This window comes from Lepidochelys kempii, chromosome 8 (genome assembly GCF_965140265.1).
Source record: "Lepidochelys kempii isolate rLepKem1 chromosome 8, rLepKem1.hap2, whole genome shotgun sequence".
Lineage (NCBI taxonomy): Eukaryota > Metazoa > Chordata > Testudines > Cheloniidae > Lepidochelys > Lepidochelys kempii.
The window spans coordinates 45,068,439-45,091,932 of record NC_133263.1 but is presented as its reverse complement, the minus strand read 5'-3'; the positions used below and the strand labels follow the sequence as shown (position 1 = coordinate 45,091,932).

Here is a 23,494-nt window from a genome sequence, read left to right as displayed (position 1 = left end):
GGCATTGTTTCCACTTCACAGAGTTAGAAACACATCCCATTTCCATTTTTCTCAACATTTGAGTTTTGGGTTTTTTTGTTTGTTTTTAACCAAAATTGGTTTGAAAATTTTCCATGTTCCAAAAACTACATTTTAAATGTCAACAATGATTTAAAAAATATTTTGATAACATTTCCAATTAAAATGTAAATAAGACAGAAAATGTCAAAAAATGGAAAATTTTGATCATGGCTTTTTTTGATGAAACTTTACATGGAAAAATTGGCAATTTTTCCCTGAAAAACTTTTGTATGAAAAATTTCAGCCAGCTCTCAGCCAGCTACCTCCATATTTAGGCACCTAAATAAGTAGGCTGATTTCAGATGCTGTAAACTAGGCCACCACAGCTGAAAATGTTGGTCTAAGTTTGAATTTCAACATTCCTGGTGTCCAAAAAGATAAGAAATCAATAACTAACACCAAATATTACTGAGACTAATAAAGGGAGAGACAAGAACATGGGATTTTTGGTCTAGAGTGGTGTGAGGGGTAAGACCCGAGTCTACTGGCTGCATATAAGAGGTGTGGGGTCGAGCTTGGAAAACAACCTACTTCTCCATGCCAGTTTTAAGGGCACAGTGTCATGCACCCCAGCTGTCCGGAAGCCGCACTGGAGGGCTGAAGGTCTGGGGAAAATTCAGCACATCCATGTTCAGAAGTTTTGAAGGATCTGCCCTGAGCAGACAAGCACAGGCATGGCCTCCGGGGGCCAACAAACTGGTGAGAGCATGGAGTTCTCAAACTCACCCTGTGGAAGCCTAGCAGTCCTGTGCATCTGCAGGTGCTACCAAGGGATGGGAAGAGAAAGGCTGCTGGTGCACCACCCAGAGATGCGGATAGGCTGTAGGAGGTACACCAGAGCCACAGGGATGCAGGGCAGCTGAAGCAAGCTCGTGACTCCATGTGAATAAAGGCTGACTGGGATGGTATTAATGGATGCATGACATTGCAGCGCTCTCTCCACTGACTCCACCCAGAGCAGGTCTGCTGATGGCCAAGGAGCCCAGGGCAGGGGGACATAGCACAAAGAGACCTTTCCTGGGGTGAAGAAGAAGCCTCCTGAACAGATTTCAGCTCGCACTCGCTTCATCTCCTCTGTGGGTCCTCAGTAGCTACTCTGTACCCTGGTCATAAGAATCAAATTCCAGAGAGGTTTGCTCAAAAGACCCTGGCGTCACTGGGCAGGTACCGTTCCCAGTGATCTCAAAAGGGGCTTAGCCTGCACAGACACCACAGAAACCCTGAACATACCAGACACCCAAGTGCTCCTATGGAGATCCTGTATGATCCCTGCTATGCAAAAAGCATGAGGCTCATAAGCAAAGTGGGGAAAATGTGACAGAACATCAACTCCATAAAAAGGAGAGTGGAGCCCTGGATTTCAAAGCAGTGAAATCACTACTGAAATCGGCTTAAAAATCAAGTCAGAAAAGCAGAGCTAACACTGTAACAAGAGTTTTCTGCAAAACTGTCAGGAGAACCTACCACCAATGTACACTAACACCCACAGCACACGAATGGTGCCCAGTAGGATATGCTCTGAATGAATGCAGGCATAATGGGGATCTTTGAACCATGGAATTATTATGAGTGGTTTCTTTGTTCAGAAGCCTAAATTCACATAACAACAGAAACTTAATCTCTCGGTAATAGAGAGATAAACTGCTTTTCAGAGCAATAATCCAAGGTTTCAAGAAGTCACTGGGCTCATGCTGGAAGGGCAGATACAGCCGTTTCCAAGAAGAATGAAATCAGTATCATTTCACAATATCTAGGACTCAATAGAGTTCCTCTGGATTGGAGTCAATACTAAGGGAGTCTCTGGACATCCTGCAGAGATATCCTTTAAATTAGTAGCTGGGTGAAGATGCTATAGATCACCTCTTAGTCACACTGGGCTGAGTAGTTAGCGATGCCTTAAAATGGTAACGCACATTCGGTTTATAAACCACACATTTTCTGCATTTCTCTTGTTTTGCTTCCTGGTGACTGAGATGGGGAAACGAGCAGCTTTGTTTTTAATGCTTTGCGTCTTCTTCCCTACCCTCTGCATCTGTGCCCAGAAGGTGGGAGCACTGCTACTTCTGTTCCTTGCTGGAACACCTCCACTCACCAGCTCCCCTACACTGGAGGGGCCAGATAAAAGAGCCAGTCACTGTGCATGGGGGAAAACAGCACAAGTTATGACTGTAATCCCTTGCACGGCTCCCCCTCTAAGCTATGGCCCCTCCCTGACAAGGTGCTCCTGGGGCAGCCTCCATGGAGGCAGCACTGCTGTCCAGGGGCCAGCAGGAATGCAGACACTCTTTGTCTTCTGCATATCCTCCAAGACAGGCTAATATGGTGAACGCGCTGCGGGGCAGGGATAGGGAGAGGAGAGGCGCATCACACCCCCAGAGGAAGAACGAGTAGGAAACTCCATGAGTTTATGACCCAAGCATTTCTTCCCACTCCAGTCATGACATCACCAATCACCTTCACAGCAACCAATTGGGATGCCATTGAGCCAGGGGCCAAAGAAACTCCCGGTGGTAATGGCCCTTAAAAAGCAAAGATCATGTTATCCCCCCAAACGTCCTCATCAGAGAGTGAAGCTCAGGCTTATTCCCAAAGAGAACAGCCTCCCACCTCCCCCGGATGGATTCAGCCATGCGCTCGTGCCTGGCTAGAGGAGCATTCCACTCAGAGACGTGCACATCTAACCATCCTTCACGGAAGCTACTGTTTTGTCGCTGTGGGAGGGGAAACCTCTGAGGAGTTTTCATGAACAACTACCCCTTCCCCTTGAAGCTGGTGCAAATGCTTCCCTTTGCCCCAGCGAACGGACACGCAGGCAGTCCCCATATCCTAGCGCCATGGCTCCAAAGGCAGGTCCTGGGGCCTGGAAGCACACTGTGCGCAGACCTTTAGTTGCGCTGCTCTGTAGGCGGTTAGGGTGAGGCTTTCCACATGAACAGCTATTCACGTGGAAAACGAGCAAGAAATCCAGCTTCTTGCAATGGACTCATGTACGTGAAGGAAGTGTTTGAATCCTGGAGTACGTCCAAGCCTTTCGGATATCATGCAAACACAGTCAACATCTCCCTGGTTCTCCCTTTGCTGGGTGAACAGACATTGCTCATAATTTGTCATTTGACTGAGAATTATTTTTGCTTCTTTAAAAGAAGGGCTTGGGGGAGAGGGAATTGGATGGCCAGGAAAGATTAGTGTATCTTAGAACTAAATTACATCTAGATTTCCCTTGGACTTCACTCAAAGGATGGAAAGAACTATGGCAGCTCCTACATTCACAACTACTCAAAACACACTGAGATGCATGCAAAATGTCCTAATTCAATCAGCTTGAAGAAATTATTCTTGGGAAGAGGAAGGTAGTTCACATTGTCCTTCAGTTCAGCACCTTGGACAGTTCCCTGTGGACTCAGAACTTGCCTGTAGCTAAGTGGAACGGATGGCATGGGTTGTTATTCCCCCCCCCCCTTGTAAACATTCTTTTAGTTCCAATGAGCAAGGTGATCATTTGATTATCAATCAAAACTGCATAGGTATAAAAACGTGGTAACACCCCACCCCATCGGTCAGACAGCAGGATCGAACTGGAAGACCATGAATGTCTGGTGTGCATGGTCTCCATTTCTACATCTAATTGGTTGGGAAGCAGCATTTGCCACAGGCACTGTTTAATCATATTCTCATTCCTTGCATGTTATGGCAAGGGAATATGAGTTATTCAGGTAAGAAAGCCTCTTCCAGCCAAAATAACCTGGAAGTACAGAATCTCCCAGGTATGTCATTGGAAGTCCACCAGCTGAGCAATTCCTCTTCTGTGACATAGCTTTGGCCACTACCAGGTACCATATTCTTTCTGAATAAGGAGGAACTCTATTTCCATTCACCAGAGGACTTCCATTCTGCTTTGGCTCAGAAATCCAGTTCATTTGCACCATACCAACAGGAATGAAGTCCTCAAGCACGCACACCCACACACCATCTACTTGGGAGGTATCACTACCAAAGGCTGGCCTCGTTTGGGTCTCCACATGAGGACCTGGGCATCGTTGGCGTTGGGTTTCACTAGTGCGTTTGGTGGGATGGGTTCCATTCGGCTCAGAATCCGGGGCTGCTCCTGCTGAGTCCTTCCCACTAGTCGTGCTCGCTGCCCCAGGAGCTGCAAGGGATCCACTTCAATGTCCACGCGCATCCTCCACTTTATAGTCTGCAGGATGATCTTCTCCTTGGTGGTCATGTTCATGGCTACTAGCCACGTGGTAAAGCTTTGATCCCTCTTAATCCTGGTCAGCAATGGTACATTGCTGTCACTCACAGGGACAGCCCACGTCACACTGGGGTAAAAATTGTCATTCATACTGACTGAGAACCGGGAGACCTTGTTAGTGGGCCCAACCAAGGTCACCGTTTCCGTAGTGTTCCCATACCAGGGGTAGCTCACACCATCAGAGTCACTGATGGCTTTTACTCTCCCTTCTCGCAAGTCAGGAAGTTCCCAGCTGGACCTACGGAATGAAAACGAAAGAACCAGGTTATAAACGAAGCTGCACCAACAACTACTGGGTAGTTCCTGTAGTCTACAGCAGGGTGGGCTGATTTAAATCAAAGCAATTTAAAATCACTGATTTTAATCATGATTTAAATCAGCAAGCAGGAAACCTGGATTTTCCTACATTTTAATTGTTTTGCAATTATACAGCTTAACTTACATTTATGCAGATTATTTTTTACATTTTCATGATGTTAGAAAATGGTGGATAATGCATTTCTTATTTACCAGATGATTAATTTTGTGCTTAGTGTCAAATTCTGTTGAGACAGGAATTTGAATGCAATTAAAAATGCAAAAAACCCATAGCATTTAAATTTTTTAAATTAGTGAAATAAAACTACCTTAAATGTGTTGGATATACATGAAAAAAAGTTTATCAAAACAAGGTTTGCATTTAGAACTGATTTATTAACGCAAGGAAGTATTATTTGTAGTTAGTAAATGAAATTGATTGTTTCCTATCACTGTGTCTTTCAAGATATCAGATCCCGACAGATCTCATCCTCTCAGACCTAGTTTTTATTAATAGACTGGAAGAGGAAAACAAGCTTTCCTGCTTTTTCATCTTCCTACTGGTTTTTAACTCTGAATGAACTAATCGTTGAACTAAACTAGTTAAATACACTGAAATGAAGAAAACATTCTCTCTGCACCTGCAGAATAAACTATTTTCTGGTTATAGGTGCTTAGCTCGTGATTTCTATCAATTCAGTGATTTGACTTTCTTGAAAATTTTGGCAGTAAACATATACTGCTTATGTTTTTAAATGTAATTTATATGATTTTAATCAATTAAATTTAGACCTTAACATATGCTGTCATAATTTCACATAAGATTTCTATAAATAAATCTGTATTTAGTTTAAATTAAAAAATCCATTTTTTAAAAAAGCCATTAATTTTTATCCACCCTGGTCTACAGGGGCATTATTAAAGACAAGAAGCTCCACGCTAACACTCACAGGATGAAATGTTTAGCTGGAGAGAGAAGAAGAAAACAGATAAGAGGATAACAATTTAGTACTTGTGATCCTGCTGAATGAGTCATTGCTGCATCATCAAAATTGCTCAGGACACTCTAGGTAACATAGGACAAGCTGAACAACTCAGTCAGATCCCAGCTAGTACTTATCTAGCATCTCGATCAAAAAATCCTACCCTGCTTTTCAAATGAGTGACCAATTCCTCACAGCATGCTGGTGACAGAGACGGTCAGGCTCAGGTTTTCAAGGCCGACTAGTGAGATTTAGCCACACAAATATTCATGTTAGTCACAGATTTCAAGGCCAGAAGGAGCCATCAGATCACCTAGTCCAGTAGTGCTCAACCTGCAGCCCAAACAGCACACAGCTGCAGCCTATGTGACATCCTCAGGGCCACACAGGTTGTATATATACACATTGTGTGGATGCAGTCCACATAACACATAGAGAGCTCCATATGTGACCCACAATGGTAAACCGGTTGAGAACCACAGACCTAGTATGACCTCCAGCATATCACAGGCCACCCATCCCCACCCAGCACCACTCACTAAATCCAACAACCAAAATGAGACCAAAGTATTACAGCCCACAGGAGACCGGGGTATTATGTGCCACAGGCATAAAACAGGAGGGACCGAGGTGCACCAGGACCTGAGGACCCCGCAACAGCAGGGAAATGAGGAAGTGAGATAGACCCAGATAATCCTGGCAGGCAACCCACATGCTGGAAAGGAAGGTGAAACCCCCCCAAGGTCGCTGCCAATCTGACCTGGGGGGAAATTCCTTCCCAACCCCACACATGGTGATCAGTTAGACCCTGAACACATGAGAAAGAACCAGCCAGCCAAGCACCTGAGACAGAGAATGCTCGGGACCACCTCAGAGCCCTGCCCTCCCCGCCCAGTGTCCCATATCTGGCCATGGCAGCACTGACGGTTCAGAGGGAGATGATAAACGAAAACTCCCACCCCTGAATATACTGGGGGGGTTGGGGTGGGGGTCGAACGGGGGAGAGAATCCCTTCCTAACCCCTGCAGGTAGGCAGCTGAAACCCTGAAGCATGCTCTTCAGAAATATAAGACACATACTGGAAGCGAGCCCCAGGGCTTCTGAGCCTTGCTCCCTACCACCACAACCAACCCTGTCATACAACCACAATCAAGAATCTGTTCCGCTCTCTCCTAAAACTAATTAACTTTGATTGGGAGGCTGCTCCAGAACCTCACTCTCTGGTAGTTAGACACCTTCTCATTTCCAGTCTGAATTCGTTCATGGCTGGTTTATACCCATTTGTAGTTGTGCCAATATTTTCCTTTAGCTTAAATAGCTCTTCACCCTCCCTGGTATTTACCCCCTGATGTAGTTACATAGAGCAATCAGATCCCCTCTCAGCCTTCTGTTTGCTAGGCTGAACAAGCCAGGCTCTTCCAGTTCCTCCCTAAGACAAGCCCTCCGCTCCCCTGATCATCTTAGTAGCTCTTCTCTGCACTTGTTCCAGTCTGAATTCATCTTTCTAGAACATGGGTGATCACAACTGTACAGGGTACTTCAAATGAGGTCTTACCAATACTTTGTTCAATGGCATGAACACCTCTCTATCTCTACTGGAAATGCCTTGTCTCATACAGCCTAGGATGTCACTGGCCTTTTTCACAGCCACATCATTAAAGGTGGCTAATTAATAGCCCAGTGATCAACCCACACACCCAGGTCTCTCTCCTCTGTTGCTTCCAACTGATGAGCCCCAGCTTGTAGCAGAAATTCTTATTATTAGACCCCCAGTGTATGACCTTGCACTTTGAACTACTGAATTTTCATCCCATTTCTGTCACTCCAGCCTTCGAGATCAACCAGATCTTCCTGTACAGTACTACTCTGTATTGACAAAGCCTCTCAATTGTGTACCATCAGCAAATTTCATTAACGCACTCTTACTTTTTCTAGCAAACTTCACTAGTAACCTTCCTCCAGTCTGATAATTCACCAGTCAGCACAACCCATTGCCTTCTCCCCTTTAGCCAGTTCCTTAGCCGCTTAACAATTCTGTACTGATCCCCATCTTCCCTAACTTAACTAGTAATTTCCAGTGTGGCACAGTGTCAAATGCTTTACTGAAGTCCACGTATATTAGATCTACTGCACTTCCCCTATCTAAAAAAAGTGTTTTTTTCAAAGAAACAAATCAGGTTAGTCTGGCATGATCTACCTTTGGTAAACCCCTGTTGCATGACATCCCCCATACCTGTTGCATTACATCCCCCTTTAATTTAATGTTAATAGGAACTGTGTGGCTAAATCCCCTAGTAGGCTTTGAAAACCGCAACTTAAGTGATCGTGACCCAAATGACAAGTGATAAGATAAGTGACCCAAGACCAGACAACAAGTCAACAGCAAAGCTATTTCCTGGAGTCCAGTTATTTGCCTTAGCCACAAGAACCTCCTCCCCTATGCACTAACGTGAGCACGAAGAGAAGGTCCTTCAGCTCGGGAGCCATTTCCCCACTGCAGGGAGCAATCAAGTGCCTCCTACAAGTACAAGTTCAAATTCTTGGTTTCTTTGCAGATTCAGAATCATTGTGGACGGAGGTCTTTGCTTTGCCAACCCAGCTGTAAATTAATTCAACTGCAGTCTAACTGGTTGGGCAAATTTCACTTCCAAGTCCGTTAGGTAGCGCTCTCCCTCATCGGCTCTCTTCTGGGGAAAGTGGCCTTTTCTACCTGCCAGAGTTGCCACTCATCCACTCCATTAACAGCATAATCCGGGAAGCAGTTGCCAGAGTTCTGAGGCTGGGTAGGGAATATTTTCCTTGTACTACCGTGAGAACCAAATCCCTGCAAAGCATCCTGGGAGAACAGTCCAGATCAGATCTTGCTGGAGTTAAGGTAGCAGAACTCTGAGGGGTATCCAGAAGAAGAGAATTATTCTGCGCCTATTTGGAGATCCAGGATAGTTTAGATTTTGCAAAATGCCCCATAACAAGACCAAGTACCGGATCTCTCATCCTCCTTCTGAAGTTGCCAGAAATAGAATTTTTTTTTCCCTCTTTTTAGTTTTCTGAATTAATTTATTCTGATTTTTAAAAGCTGTTCCCTGCACCAGGCAAACACACAGCCATCAATCATTTTGTTACTGCCCCGTCTTAGATCAGGTAAGCACACTGGACACTGAAGGGTCTTTGCTCTGAAAGGTTAGCATTATCAATGCAAGGTACCAAGAAAGGGGAAGGGGGTCAGAAGAGGGTACAAATACAAGTGCACTTGGCTTTTATTGAAGTCTGTTGTTAATTCAGAGCTTTTGCCTGTAACAGTTGTGAGGCCAACAGCTGCCTACAACTGCATCTCCTGGCAAGTGACAGCTGGGCTACAGTTTCCTGAGATGTCGATAAAATCAATTCTCTCTGACATTCCCATAGACTCACGAGTCAGTGCAAAAACTACTCACGAAAGCTCATGCTCAAATAAATTGGTTAGTCTCTAAGGTGCCACAAGTACTCCTTTTCTTTTTGCGAATACAGACTAACACGGCTGCTACTCTGATACTCTGACCTGTTAATTGAATGCAAGGATTTGGGTCATGCATTCACTTGCTAAAGCAGCAGGCAGGCAGGCAGCACTCCAGAGACGCAAAGCTGCTCTTCCCTTTCCCCTTGAGTTGTTCTTTTTCCTCGCACAGCTCAGTGGCACAGAGCCCACCATGCCACACCCAAACGTGGTACCACTGAACAACCCAGGATCCAAGCCTGCAGAGCGCGCCAGGCAGGAACATTCTCCAACTGCTGAGCCAGAATTCAAGAGCAAAATACTTTTACATCTTGCTTCTTTTCTGGCATTTTAGATAAAGGTGACTTTTTACAAAAGTTGGCACTTTTAAAATAACAAACGAAAACTTTGAAAGGCACCAGATTACACGGTGTGTTTTCCTCAGGGCAGGCACAGAATCATAGAATATCACGGTTGGAAGGGACCTCAGGAGGTCATCTAGTCCAACCCCTTGCTCAAGGCACTCCAAACCCTCCAAGGGTTTTACTTCCATCCATTCAAATTGCACAGATGCACAGAATTTCGGGCCAAGAGAAACCACTGTAATCATCTCATCTGACCTCCTGCATACCACAGATCACAGAACGTCAACCCCCTTCTGTAAGTAACCTGTACTCTACTTAGCTAATAACTTAGGGATGAACTAGAGCTCATTGTTTAGAATGGCATCCAAATTCAATGTAAAGTCTCCAAGTGGTGACCAATTTCCCACCTCCCCCGTAAGCTGTTCCAGACATGCTAAACAGTTGCATTCTATTCACAGTCTGAATTTTTCCTAACATCAGATTCTAGACACTACATCTTGTTACAAGTTGGCATTTTCCTACGTAGGTCTAACCTTGATAAAGCCACCTCTTCACCTTCTTTTTGATAGGCTACGTAGCTTGTGCTCTGTTGTAATAACTGGGCCTACAAAATTACCCTAACTGTGAGCTCAACTGTGAAAAGTAAATGAAAGTCCATCAAATGTCACAATAACCTATTAACAACAAATGCTGATGGGAAAAGGTGTAAAAAACACAGAGTGAATTAGCCCAAACAAAAAGGCCCACTGATCTAACTCAAGGGCTGCGCTAAGATCACGCTTTGTAAACAAGAAAAGTGCGGAACCAGAAAACAGTGAACCAAAGTTGGTATGTTGGAAACTAGGCCTAACTGGTGGACAAAATAAGGAGAGGAGAGGCTATTCCACCCATCACTGCCCTTTGGAGGTACTCAAAAGAGAGACTGGGGGTGGGGGGGGGGAGAGAAACTGTCCCTGTAACACCAGCTGGAAGCTGAAAATAGGGGACAGAACAAGATTCATTATCAGGGTTGCCACCTTCTTCTGGGACCCTGAACCTTCTTCATGTTAATCCTGAAAGGTGCCCTGACCAGACCAGGCCAGAGAGAAGGGAGCCAGGTGACATTTCCACCTCCACTGGCTCTGGCTAAATCCCGAATATCATCCCCTACTCCTCGAGTATGTCCTCTTCCTTCACCATATTAATTCTTCTCTTCCTAATCTTTCTAACTTCAAATGTCTTTCTAACGTCTAATAAGAATCTGGCTTAGCCAGTCAAGACTGCATATTTTGCAGCCCTGCTGTGAGCCTGTGACCAGAAAGAGCAGCTAAATGCAATGTCTAAACAGCCTTATGCTGGTAGGAGTTTGCCAGGTCTCGGTGCTGCTGATCAGACCATGTGCTGGGCCTGGGTTTCTCCAGCAGTGAGGTTGCAAGTGAAAGTTAACACCAGAGACAGCAGCTGCATTTTCTGTCTTTGCTGTTCTTTCCTCTCCCCTTTTGTGTGTCTTTGTCTTGTCTTCATGCTAATCCCCAGAGCCAAATGCAAGTGCCCTGACTCCTGCCCCACTGAAAAAGCAGCACCTGCTTCCGTAGGCACCTCCTCTCCACCGCATGGAATTTCTTGCAGTGGCAGGGCAGGCTTTGGTCCTTGGTGTAAAGAAGGGGAATAGAAAGAGGGAGCCAGACTGTTCTAGCCTGTGAGACAACAAGAGAGGCTGCTTTCCACAGGCAAGCCATCAATTCTGCCAGAGCTCACTGTCAGTATCACCCCCGCCCCCGAGCTGCTGCTAATGGCAGTCTGAGAAACCATCCCTGGAGTCACCGCTCCCGTGGGGCAGTCTGCATAGTTGCTCAAAAGACAGCTCAGCAAAGGAAGCACCTCTTCAGGGACAGCTTTTATTTATACATCTGATGAAGTGGGTTCTAGCCCACGAAAGCTTATGCCCATAAATTTGGTAGTCTCTAAGGTGCCACAAGGATGCCTCGGGTTTGTTTGTTTGTTTGTTTTTTGCTGATACAGACTAACACTGCTACCACTGAAACCTTTTATTTAGGGTTATCCTAGATCTCACAAAACAAAGACCAGCTCCCTGTTCCCTACTCCCATGACATGCACTCTGCCCAGTCATCTAAGATGCCTTGGGCAGACCCCTGTGCAAACAGTTTCAACTGCGCCTTGAGTTTGGATCTGAACCCACATCTCCAGAGGTGACAGGTGAACAGTCCACGCACCGCTGTGCATGTGCACACTCACACTTGTCACTCACCAGATCACACCGTCATTAACTAACTCCCTAGTCACCTGTTGATCTCACACCCTGATCAGAAATCAATGTATTTCGGGAGGTGCCATCACACAGCACACACGGTGCACACTGCAAGAATCAAATCTGAATCAAGTCGTCACTGCAAAGAAATCAACGCCAATCCCTGCCTGTTTTCACAGCGCCCAACGAATGCGTTTTTAGCTCTTTACAGACCTTTAGGGGAGGGGAGAAATGTTTCCAGAAAGAATTGATGACCTCATTGTATCGCAGAGAAATCCCTCAACCAGTGCAGGGCAAGTTCAGCACATTTCCCAGTTGCAGAGCAATTATTTAAACATGGCCAGAGTGATGACTCAGCAGGACTCATTCCAGTGCATTGCAGCAACTGTGTCTAAACCAGCAGCTCCTACTCCCCAAAGGAGGGTGGGGAGAGGGACAGGGAGAGACAGCACCCTCTACATGCCACTTACAAGTTCCCTGAAAATTCACAAAATGAAAGCGTAGGCACTGGCTATATCCATCACCATTGAAAAATCTTTTTTTGTCAAGAGGAAGGATAGCCTTGTGGTCAAAACACTCAACTAGGACCTTGGGCAAATCACTCTGGCCCCAATCCCTCAAATCAAGGTTGCCTGGACAAGCTTAATTCAGCCCCCTTGTGATATGCATTAAGATACAGTCATTAATTGCATGAAGACATGCAAGTGTTTCCACAGGACCCCTGCCTTATTCAGTGTACAGGACGGATGTCCTCTTGGGAGCAACAGGGTGGTGTCGTGAATAAAGCTGTTGTTTGTAGGACCCCTACCTCATTTGCTACAGAACCTAGAAAATGAGACGCAGGTAAGTACAGGAAGAAAATGGATGGTTATTGCAATTAATTGTCACCCAGGGAAGATGGGTTCTATCCCTGCCTCTGCCACAAATTTCCTATGGGATGCTGGGCAAGTCACTTAGACCAAAATGTTCACCGATGGTCACTACTTGATCTAACCTGTTGCTCATTTTCTGAGCACTCAACTGAAGCCTGATTTTCAGACGTGCTGAGTGTGAACAAATGGAATTCAAGTCAATGGGGCAGATCCTCAGCTCATGTAAACTGTCCTGGTTCTATGGAGCTCAGCCAATGCAGGCTGTCCTACCCCCCATGAAGCGAAGATAGTCACAGCAACTGAGGGTCTGCTACTAGCTTGCACCAAAAGTTCACTAGTGCACTTTAACTCTGCCACAGTTAGCAACAGTGCGGGTGCCAAGCCTGGATAAGAGAGGAGGGTTCTGCAGTTGGGTTTGTGACCCACTCAGATAAAACCTTACCGCACCAAAAATAGTTAAGTTAAACCAAAATCTGAGGATGGTAGGTGCAGCTGGAACTCAAAACCCAAGTAGGACAGAACTCAGTGGCAGCTGAAAGGAAGCCGAGAGCTCAAGACATTGAATCCTGACAACCAAATCTGAAACAAGAGGAGGTACATGGAATGTGTGTACTTTATACAGTACGGGAAAGCTAGCACAGGTTACATGAGACATGAAAAAATACCCTCTGAATGTACTTGGCCTCAGTGAGACAAGATGGGCAAGGAATGGCAAGCTGGCGTCAGGCGGTGCTACAATCTCACATGGGGAAGGCCAAAGAAGAACTGGCAGAGGAGAGTGAGAGAGGATACTGAATGTGGTGGCATCACCTGGGCAGAAATGCCACAACTAGCGAGTGACCATAATCAGGGGGGAACTGGACTGCATGGTGTGTCAGCGGCACAGCAGTGACAAAGATCTAAGGTAAGTAAGTGCACTTTGATCTACCTCACTCTGAAACATGAGTAGGTAGCTTAATGTGCAGTAGCAGGACCCACACAGCCAGTTACTGGACAGCTAGCACATGGCAGATTTACGCCCAGGTTACCATGCGCAAACTCTTTGTCTAGACAAGTCCCCGAAATCCCCTAGGGACTTGGCTATTGCTATGGACTATACATAGAAGATTCTCAAATACTATGGTGATGGGCAACAACAGAAAACCTTTCCATCTACACAGAAAACTTACCAGTATTACTATACCAGTATAATTATACTGCTATAGCTTCCCATATGGATTCTCTTATGTGGAATAACAGATTTTCAGTTTTGCTTATGTTATATAATAATCCTAGTAAATTTCCCCATGTAGACAAGATCTTAGACAGATGAAAGATAGTATGTGAGTGTCTCAAAATCTAGGGCAATGGAGGCCATATAAGTAACTTAGCTAATGAGATCCAGTAAGAGAGGCTTTTATTAGCATGCTTTTCACAGAACACGCCCTAGCCCACACTCACATGCTCTGTTTCACTTTGCAATAAGGAGGAATCAGACTAGGTATCAAGAACTAAACTTATAAGGAAAAAAAAATCCCATGTAACTCCCATTTGCAAATAGCATTACTGTATACTTCTGCATTTGTATCCTTCATAGTAAGCTCCCTGCAGAAACAAAACCAAGCTGTATTTTATAAAAGGGGGACTTAGAACCCTGAAAGAATGGTGAAACTCTTCGCGTCAAAAAACAGAACAAAAATGTAAAAGAAAACAAGGGAATTCAAACACAAAATACTGCATTTAAAATAATGGTATGACCCAAGTGGAGAAAAGGAAGGAATTACTCCAGATGATAATACCTAGCTCTTTTCCTCCATAGACCCTATAACACTTCACAATCTCCACAATCTGCATCCAAGTGTCACAATCTCCCTTTTACAGGACACAGAGAGGAGAGTGACTTGCCCATGGTCGCAGAGCAGTGGCAGACAGCCCAGGTTTCCCAAGTGCAGTGCTCTATCCACTAGGAAACACTGCCTTCCATTATGTACCCAAACAATGGATATAACATGGTCAGATGCTTCCCTCTTCACCCCAACACATACACTTTGATGTTTGCTTTTAATACAGCTACACATTGAAGCAAGCCAAAGCTAGCAGGCGCTCTTATATTTGAACCTCCTGCATTCTGGTTTACACCCAAACTCAGACCTGGTCTATGCTGCAAAGTTAGGTTGACGTAAGCTACCTCTCATCAACCTAGTTGTGCAGGTGTCTACATTTGTGCGTGTCTCCCGCCAATGCAAGTGCCTCATCATGGCGACGCAGTAACACGGCCATGTACTGATGCTGACGCAATGCGAATGTAGACGCTGCGTAACCTGCGTTGACCCTAACAGTCCTCCAGCAGCTGTCCCACAATGCTTGACAATGACTGCTCTGGTCATAATTGTGAGCTCCACTGCCCAGCAGTCATGGAGACCAGAGGCCACCCTTCCTTGTTTAAAAACCTCATGAATTTTTGCAATGCCTTTCCTGGATTGCCCAGCTTGGCGAGCACACCCAGCTCTGGCCTGGAACAGACAGGAGGTATTGGATCTCCTGGGCCTGTGAGGAGAAGAGGATGTGCAGGCACAGCCCCAGATCAGCCAAAGAAACATGGACCTCTATGAGCAGATTGCACAGGGGAAGCAGGCAAAGGAGAACAGGGACTGGCAGCAGTGACCATAAGAACGGCCAGACTGGGTCCGACCGATGGACCATCTAACCCAGTGTCCCGTAGCCAGTAACCGAGGCTCCCGAGGGAACGAACTGAACAGGCAATTTCATGCAGTCCCGCTTCTGGCAAAGCGAAGGAAACACGTCAGGCATATCAGAAGGCAACAGTCAGTCCAAGGCCGAGCCACAAACCTGCCACTTTTACATCAAGCTTCATGCGTTGCAGGGACTGCCCCCACCAGCCCACAGAGCAGACCTGACACCTCCAAGGACCCTGAGACACACACCCCTGCCATGAACAGCAAGGACAAGGAGGTGGAAGGTGGACACGTGACTGAGGGAGGGGGCAGCTATGCTGCGAGCCAGGACCTGTTTGAATCTCCGCTGCAGTCCCGGCAGTCGAGCATGGACGAGCCCGATACAGGGGAAGAAGCCTCAGGAAAGTGTGTAAATACATTTATCATTACTGATGGCTCCCAACCCCAGCGGAACAGGACACAGCTAATGACTTTTTATTAATTTACTTGTACTAGTAAGAAGTCGCAATACGACCTGTAGACTTGGGGAGGGAGGGGGGGGGAGGAAGGCTGTGCAGAGCAGTTTGTTTATGTACAGGGGGAAGTCCCTTGACTCCTCCTAAGAGATCTTGATGAAACCCTCATGGAGGTCCTCTGCAATCCTCTCACAAAACTTTCTTGAGAGAGCAGCCTAGTTTCTTCCTTGGCAAGAGGACACTTTCCCATGCCACTCCACAATAATTTCAGCAGACACCACTCTAGTAAACAGGCTAGCAGCCTACAGGCCCAGGCAGCTTTAGAACACCAGCAGCAGCTGTGTTCTCTGTTTCTCTGAACCCAGGAAGCTGAATAGCAAATACCACCTCCTCAGCCACCCCGGACCCTGAATGGGGCATAATAATAAGCAAAAACTTCCTCCGCCAAACCCGTAACCGGAGGCTGCAGCTGTGCCAGGGCAGGCTCAGCCTTCCCTGAGCTATTATACCTGCCACCCATAGGAGAGGGAGATGCACCAGGACACAACGGGGAAGTACCACAAGTAGCACAGATGCTGCAGACTCCAGTGGACCTAAAGGTTCGACAATCACAGTCTCGCCTCCCTTTGCAGTCAGCGGAGAACTCCATTGCATCACCTCCCTACCGCTTCCACCAACACTTCACAGGGCATCAAGGGTCGCATCCCCACCCCTACTGTTCTGCACCAGGGGACAGTAAGGACAACCCAGCTTCACGTACATTGACCAGTGAGAGCCATGGTTCCTGTACGTGTAGCCGAAATGAACTGAAATGAACACGAATGTTCTTTCACCTTGTTTGGTTCTTTTCCTTTATTTCCAAAGTCTTTACTGTATTTGTTCTTTAATTGTATACAGTGTCTATGCACTGGTTTTGGTACACAATAAAAATCTATTTCTGAGAATGTAATTCATGTTTATTTCACAAACTATGATTCCCAATGCCTAGTATTACTGAAAGTGCCCAGCTATTTGGTACTATACAGAACTCATTGGATCAGTGACAAACAGTGCAATAATTATAAAAGTACAGCACGTACCACAACATTAGCAGGTGCATTAGCAAAGAGTATTATAATCCCAAATTTGCACCAAGCACCACATAATTCCTAACAGCCCTCGAAACACAGACAGGACCAGGTGAAGCATAGTGCACCACACTGCACTACTGGGACTGACTGTTAAAATGCTCTTTCAAAGCCTCCCTTGGCCAAACAGCTCTGTGCTGAGCTTTTGAATACCCTTTGCATCTGGCTCTTCAAACTCAGCAGACAGCTGCGCCACCTCGGCTCTCCACCCTGGCAGCAACTTTCCCCCCTTAGCTTCACAGATAACATGCAGAACACAGCACGCAGCTAGAACCATGGGGATGTTCTTTTCTCTGAGAACCAATCTTGTGAGTAACCACCATCAGCATCCCTTCGATCTACCAGAAGAGCACTCAACTATCATTCTGCATCTGCTGAGCCAGTAGCTGAATCTTCGCTTGGTGCTGTTGAGGCGGTTGATGTATGGCTTCATGAGCCAGAGGAGCAAGGGGTAGGCTGGGTCCTCCAGGTTCACTACTGGCATTTCAGCACTGCCAGTGATAAATCTGTCAGTCAGGAAAGAAAGTCCCTGCTTGCAGCTTTCCAAACAGTCCTGTGTTCTTAAAGGTACAAGCATCATGCACCTTCCCAGACCAACCAACTCTGAAGTCGGTGAAGCATCTCCAGTGATCCACCAATACTTGCATGACCATAGAAAAGTAGCCTCTCTGTTGGTGTACTCTGTGCCAAAGTGGACTCGTGCCAAAATAGATATGTGTGTGCTATCTCCCCACTGCAGTTCAGGAACCACATTGCGGCAAATCCATCCACTATGATTCTGCACGTTGCCGACAGTCACAGTCCTGCATAGCAGGAGACGATTAATGGCCCTGCACACTTGCATGACAATGGCCCCCAGAGTGGATTTCCCAACTCCAAACTGAATTCTGCTAACTGGCAGCAATCTGGCGTTGCAAACTTCCACAGTGTGAGCACCTCTTGCTTCTCAATTGTCAGCGAAGCCCAGCTTGACAAAGCCCTGGCTGGGATGATTTAGTTGGTGTTGGTCCTGCTTTGAACAGGGGGTTGCACTAGATGACCTCCTGAAGTCTCTTCCAACCCTAATCTTCTGTAGTTCATTCTGGTGTCCCTGCGCTGGAGGGCTGAGGCAAGCTGGACACACAGATCCAGGAATGTGACCTTCTACACCCAAAAGTTCTACAGCCACCACTCGTCCTCCCAAACCTACATCGTGACGTGAACCCACCAGTCAGTGCTCGGCTGTCAGGCCCAGAAGGAGCTCTCCCAGTCGGCAGCTTCTCTATGAACACCACCATCCATCTTCAATTGGTTTTTGCTATATCCCACAGCAAACGTCATTTCCCCTCTGCTGCAGTCCTTCTTGCTCTGCAGATTCCAGAGGAACACGCGTCCTGTATTTAAAACACTCATGACAATAGTGCAGAGCTGTGCAGGCTCCATGCTTCTGCCAGTGAATATTTGTAGGATTTTTAAAAAAGGGGCAAAAATTGTGGGATAGGGATGCCATTATGGGAAGGAGAAAGTTGCATGATGGGAATTGACCCCTCCCTCCCAGTCACTGCTGCATGACTCATTTTTGCCTCACCATGCAGTGCAAAAAATCTCCCAGAAGACAGCGTGCGGGAAAATGACAAGTTGCACACTGGTATACCGACCCAGGGTGCACTGCGCTGTGCACTGACAAGCATTCCTACTGCGTACACACAGCACTGAGGCAAAGAGGTGTGTACATATGCACACAAGCTGAATACCAGCGGTGGTGCTTTACGTCGACGTAATTTACATCAACCAAAGTTTGCAGTGTACACATGGCCTCAGAGACTACAGCAATGCACATTACAGAAAACCCCAAAATACAGAGAACTTCAGATTGAGGGGGGTGGGGGGTGGTTGGGGGGTTGTTTTTTTTGGTCCCTTAATAAAATCTGTTTCAAGGAGCAGCTTGATTTTTCTGTACATTTTCCTTGTGTAGGAAGCACTCGGAACTTTATAATGTAGAGCCACACACAGAAAGCCTGATTCTTTATTGCCCTACATATCATGTCCTCATTTCACTCCGGCAAAGCAAGCATAAAACCCTACCATTTCTTTACTGGGAAGCATTTTACAGCCATTTTGTGCAGGAGTAAGCAGAAGCACGAGGTACACAGCATAAGACAACAAGGCTCCTAACAATGAAGCATGCAATGTTCAGACAGCCGAGGCACGACCTCTACCCAGCAATACAGTCCACGTTCACTCAATTGCACACACAGCAATTATAAATTCATGTCCATTTGCACATGCAATGCACCCAGATGCCAATGCAGTGAGTATACTACAAGTCCATAAAATACACATCGCCTTTTTTAGGCTGTGGAAAACAAGACTCCAACACAACAAGCTAAGCACATGGCTCCATTTTTCAGCACTCTCCCAAGTCATCAGCACATACTCATTAGCCTGGAAAAAGTAGGTTTTTAATGATGCAGAACACGAACACAAATATTCCTTTTTTAAAAAAAAAGATAGAATTCATCTACTATAAAAAGCCCCCTCTACGTTCCCACAACCCAGCTGCCAGCATCTAGAGAAGGACATACTAGCCAGAGGACAGCCAGAGCAGAGTCATCAACTGATAAGAAACTGGAGCCTCCTACAAGTGCCAACAACTTCTGATAAAACACTAAGTCCACCTCCGGTTTTAAAAAGCACTCAGATGGTGCAGTCTTTCTATAGCCTTTGACTCGAATTCCTGAAGCATGACTAGTATTACATTTAAGCACCCAGCAGACTAGAACCAAAACCTACAAGGCACCTTGGCTTCATTTTAATTGGTTAACCTTTGAACACTTGGATTGATTCAAGATAGCTCTCAGGGACTCGGTTATGGATCTGGTTCGTGAATCACTGGGTGAAGTTTTCTGCCTGTGTTATGCAAGAGATTATCATAACAGCCCCGTTTGGCTTTAACATCTATTAATCCAGAGGACCTTTACAAGCCCACTACATAGAAGTTTTAAGACAAACCTTGCAAGCCACGTCTCACATTCAAAAAGGAATTGTTCCTCACCAGCTGTGTATTGCGCAGAGACTGTTTGTATTCATTTAACAGCTAAAACAAACAAAACACCTAATCCACTTCCTGCCCTAAAATGAAATTCAGAGGACAAAACCATAGGCAATCTCAGCTCCTGTCGACTACACCAAGCAGTCAAGACCACATCTCCTGCTTGGGGTTGCATCAGTAAGAGGCTGCTCGTTAAGAAGGAAGAGGATCTGTGCAGCATAATAGCACCATACAGCAGCGCACATTTGTGATTAGGAAGGCCCGAAGATTAAAGGGTATTACTGACACTAGTACAGGGCTCTTCCTTCTCTGTAAGAGAATGCCCTCAAGCCTTTTCCAACAGTTCTTTCAGTAGGGTTTTATGCAATGTGCCTAATTTAGTAACATTACACTAGTAGTACAATCGTTCCCTATGATAACTGGGTGTCAGCATAGTGATTAGGTGGGTATCAGCAGAGCCTGCCAGCTCCCAGCCAGGACACGCACACAATGACAATTCCACAAAGCACTCAGAGGAATGTGGATCTTTCAGCTCTCTCTGGTTCCACAGGAGGTACTCACCAGGGTGACATTTGTCAATGAACACTACAAACAAAACAGAATGGGACACCCGGATGCTCTGCATTCATGGGGAGGCAGGAAATCCCAGCATTAACAGGAAGACTTCCCGCACAACTCCCTTCCACGCAAGCAGGCAGAGAGAATCCGAACCCGCCTTAGCATTCCCAGGCAACAGGCAGGGAAGCAGTTTTGCTCACCCCTATTCTACCAAGTTGAGCTGCAACACACACACACACCCAGAGCAATAAATGGCTGGCAGGATTCCCACTGTCCTTGCAATGTTCATAGCTTAGCGCTTTCTCTCCTTGCATGCTCTTAAAGTGACAGAACCCTTCCCTTCTAGTGCTAGGGTGCAGAGTGGGAAATGGGGGGGGGGGATGTGGGATGGGCTGTAGGTGTCCTGTACATGCCCAGGCCACTGTAGGTGCTGTAAGGGATGGGGGGAAGGAGTGGGGGGAAGGGGGATTGGAAGGACAAAGGAATGTGGAGGGGGTGGGATAACTGCAGTCCTTTACACGCCCAGGTCACTGTAGGTGTTGTAGGGAGTGAGACTGGGGGTGAGAGTCTTTTACACAACCAAGTTGCTGTAGGTGTTACAGGTTGTGGGGTGCATGGCGGGTATCAGGCAGATGTGGGGGTGCAGAGGGATGCAGGGGTTCCTTACATGCCCAGGTCACCATAGGTATTGTAGAACTCCGTGTGTGGGGGTAGGGGTGCAGGAGGTTCCGTGTGTGGGGGTAGGAGTGCAGGGGGATATGGGGGTATTGGGGGATGCAGGGAGTACCGGGGGTTCCCTTACATGCCCAGGTCGCTGGAGGTGTTGTAGAACTCCATGTGGTTGGGGGGGTGGGGGATGCAGAGTGGGGGGTATCGGGGTGCAGGGCAGGATGTGGGCGTGCCGGGGGTCCCTTTCATTGCCTGGTTGCTATAGGTGTTGTAGAACTCCATGTGGTTGTGGGGGGGGGGGGAGCTGGGCACGATGTGGGGGTGCAGGGAAGGATGTGGAGGTGCTGAGGGTCCCTTACATGCCCAGGTCGCTGTAGGCATTGTAGAACTCCATGTGGTTGCGGGGGGGAGGGAGGGAGGAAGGGATGCAGGGCAGGATGGGGGGGTGCCGGGGGTCCCTTACATGCCCAGGTCGCTGTAGGTGTTGTAGAACTCCATGTGGTTGCGGGGGGGGGGGGGGGGGTGCCGAGCGGGGGGAGGGGTACCGGGCAGGTTGGGGGGGGTGCAGGGCAGGATCGGGGGGTGCCGGGGGTCCCTTACATGCCCAGGTCGCTGGAGGTGTTGTAGAACTCCATGTGGTTGCGGGGGGGGTGCTGAGCGGGGGGAGGGGTACCGGGCAGGTTGGGGGGTGCAGGGCAGGATGGGGGGGTGCCGGGGGCCCCTTACATGCCCAGGTCGCTGTAGGTGTTGTAGAACTCCATGTGGTTGCGGGGGGGGGGGGGTGCCGAGCGGGGGGAGGGGTACCGGGCAGGATGGGGGGGTGCAGGGCAGGATCGGGGGGTGCCAGGGGTCCCTTACATGCCCAGGTCGCTGTAGGTGTTGTAGAACTCCATGTGGTTGCGGGGGGGGGGGTGCCGAGCGGGGGGAGGGGTACCGGGCAGGATGGGGGGGTGCAGGGCAGGATGGGGGGGTGCCGGGGGTCCCTTACATGCCCAGGTCGCTGTAGGTGTTGTAGAACTCCATGTGGTTGCGGGGGGGGGGGGTGCCGAGCGGGGGGAGGGGTACCGGGCAGGATGTGGGGGTGCAGGGCAGGATGGGGGGGTGCCGGGGGTCCCTTACATGCCCAGGTCGCTGTAGGTGTTGTAGAACTCCATGTGGTTGCGGGGGGGGGTGCCGAGCGGGGGGAGGGGTACCGGGCAGGATGTGGGGGTGCAGGGCAGGATGGGGGGGTGCCGGGGGTCCCTTACATGCCCAGGTCGCTGTAGGTGTTGTAGAACTCCATGTGGTTGCGGGGGGGGGGGTGCCGAGCGGGGGGAGGGGTACCGGGCAGGATGGGGGGGTGCAGGGCAGGATGGGGGGGTGCCGGGGGTCCCTTACATGCCCAGGTCGCTGTAGGTGTTGTAGAACTCCATGTGGTTGCAGGCCTGCACCCAGCCCACCACCCAGGTGTGGCGGCGCGGGATGGGCGGCATGGTGCCCCGGGCGGCGGCGCGGAAGTAGGGCGTGCGGTAGCGCAGCACGACGGGCGAGCTCTCCTCGATGGCGGTGGCGCCCGGCTCGATGGTGGCGGACACGTCGCTCAGGACGATGCTGTCGCGCCGCACGCGCGCCTTGCACGCGACGCTCTGCAGGCAGCCCATGGCCCTAGGCGGGCCCCGGCCGGGCTCCCCGCGGCCGCTGCTCCGGGCTGGGCGGGGGCGCAGCGCCGCCGCCGCCGCCGGCCGCCCCCGCCCGGCCGCGCATCGCAGCCTGGCCCGGCCGCTCACCTGCGACGCCGCCGCCGCCGGGGATGATCGGCGGAGCGGGCGCGGTTCGCGGCGCCGCGCGGGTCCCTCGCCGGCTGCCGTCCGCCCCCCCCCGCCGCACGCGGCGCCGGCTCGGCCGGGGGCGGGGAACCGCGGGGCACTTGCGCGGGCGGGGGCAGGGGCACGGAGGGGCTCAGGTGGGCGGCAGGGGCTCGAATGGGGGTACGGTGGGGCTCGGGGGCTGGGGCATAGGTGTTCACATGGGGGGCAGGGGTACAGAGGGGTTTAAGTGGGGGTGGGGGGATAGAGTTGAGGGGGCGGGGGGAAGAGGCAGGGGCTCACATGGGGCAGGGGTGCAGAGGGGTTCAGATGGGGCACACAGGTAGAGAGGGGCTCATGTGGGGACCGGGGCTTACAGTGGGGTCTGGGGTTGAGAGGCTCAGGTGGAAGTCCCAGGCAATGACAGAAGTAGAGGGGGACAGGCAGGCAGGGACTTGCATGGTAGTGGGCCCATGGCAGGGGTGAGGCAGAGTCCCCAGGGTGCAGGGGTTCACGCGACAGGGTGGGGCTTTGGCCAAGGGATAGCTCAGGGAACATGCACAGTGTTCAGGAAGGGGGCTGGGCCAGTGTGTATGCATGGCTCCTGTGGTGCCTCACACAGCGTGGGGGGGGAGAGGGAGTA

At 48.7% G+C, this 23,494-nt stretch overlaps 1 protein-coding gene across 1 annotated transcript; it reads right to left on the bottom strand.

Moving 5' to 3' along the window:
• Positions 1-233: 233 nt before the first annotated feature.
• Positions 234-22,717, bottom strand: FAM78B (family with sequence similarity 78 member B). Its single transcript, XM_073356304.1, has 2 exons — positions 22,445-22,717; positions 234-4,553 (listed from the first exon to the last, which is right to left on the bottom strand). The coding sequence occupies exons 1-2, from the start codon at positions 22,705-22,707 to the stop codon at positions 4,031-4,033; spliced, it is 786 nt and encodes a 261-aa protein (XP_073212405.1). The 5' UTR covers positions 22,708-22,717; the 3' UTR covers positions 234-4,030.
• Positions 22,718-23,494: the final 777 nt, after the last annotated feature.

Bases quoted from the DNA above. Each gene is read 5' to 3' on its own strand.
- FAM78B (XM_073356304.1), bottom strand. From the start codon at position 22,707: ATGGGCTGCCTGCAGAGCGTCGCGTGCAAGGCGCGCGTGCGGCGCGAC. The intron at 4,554-22,444 runs GTAAGGGACCCC...TTCATTCCGTAG, and splicing joins ACCTACAGCGACCTGGGCAT to GTCCAGCTGGGAACTTCCTG.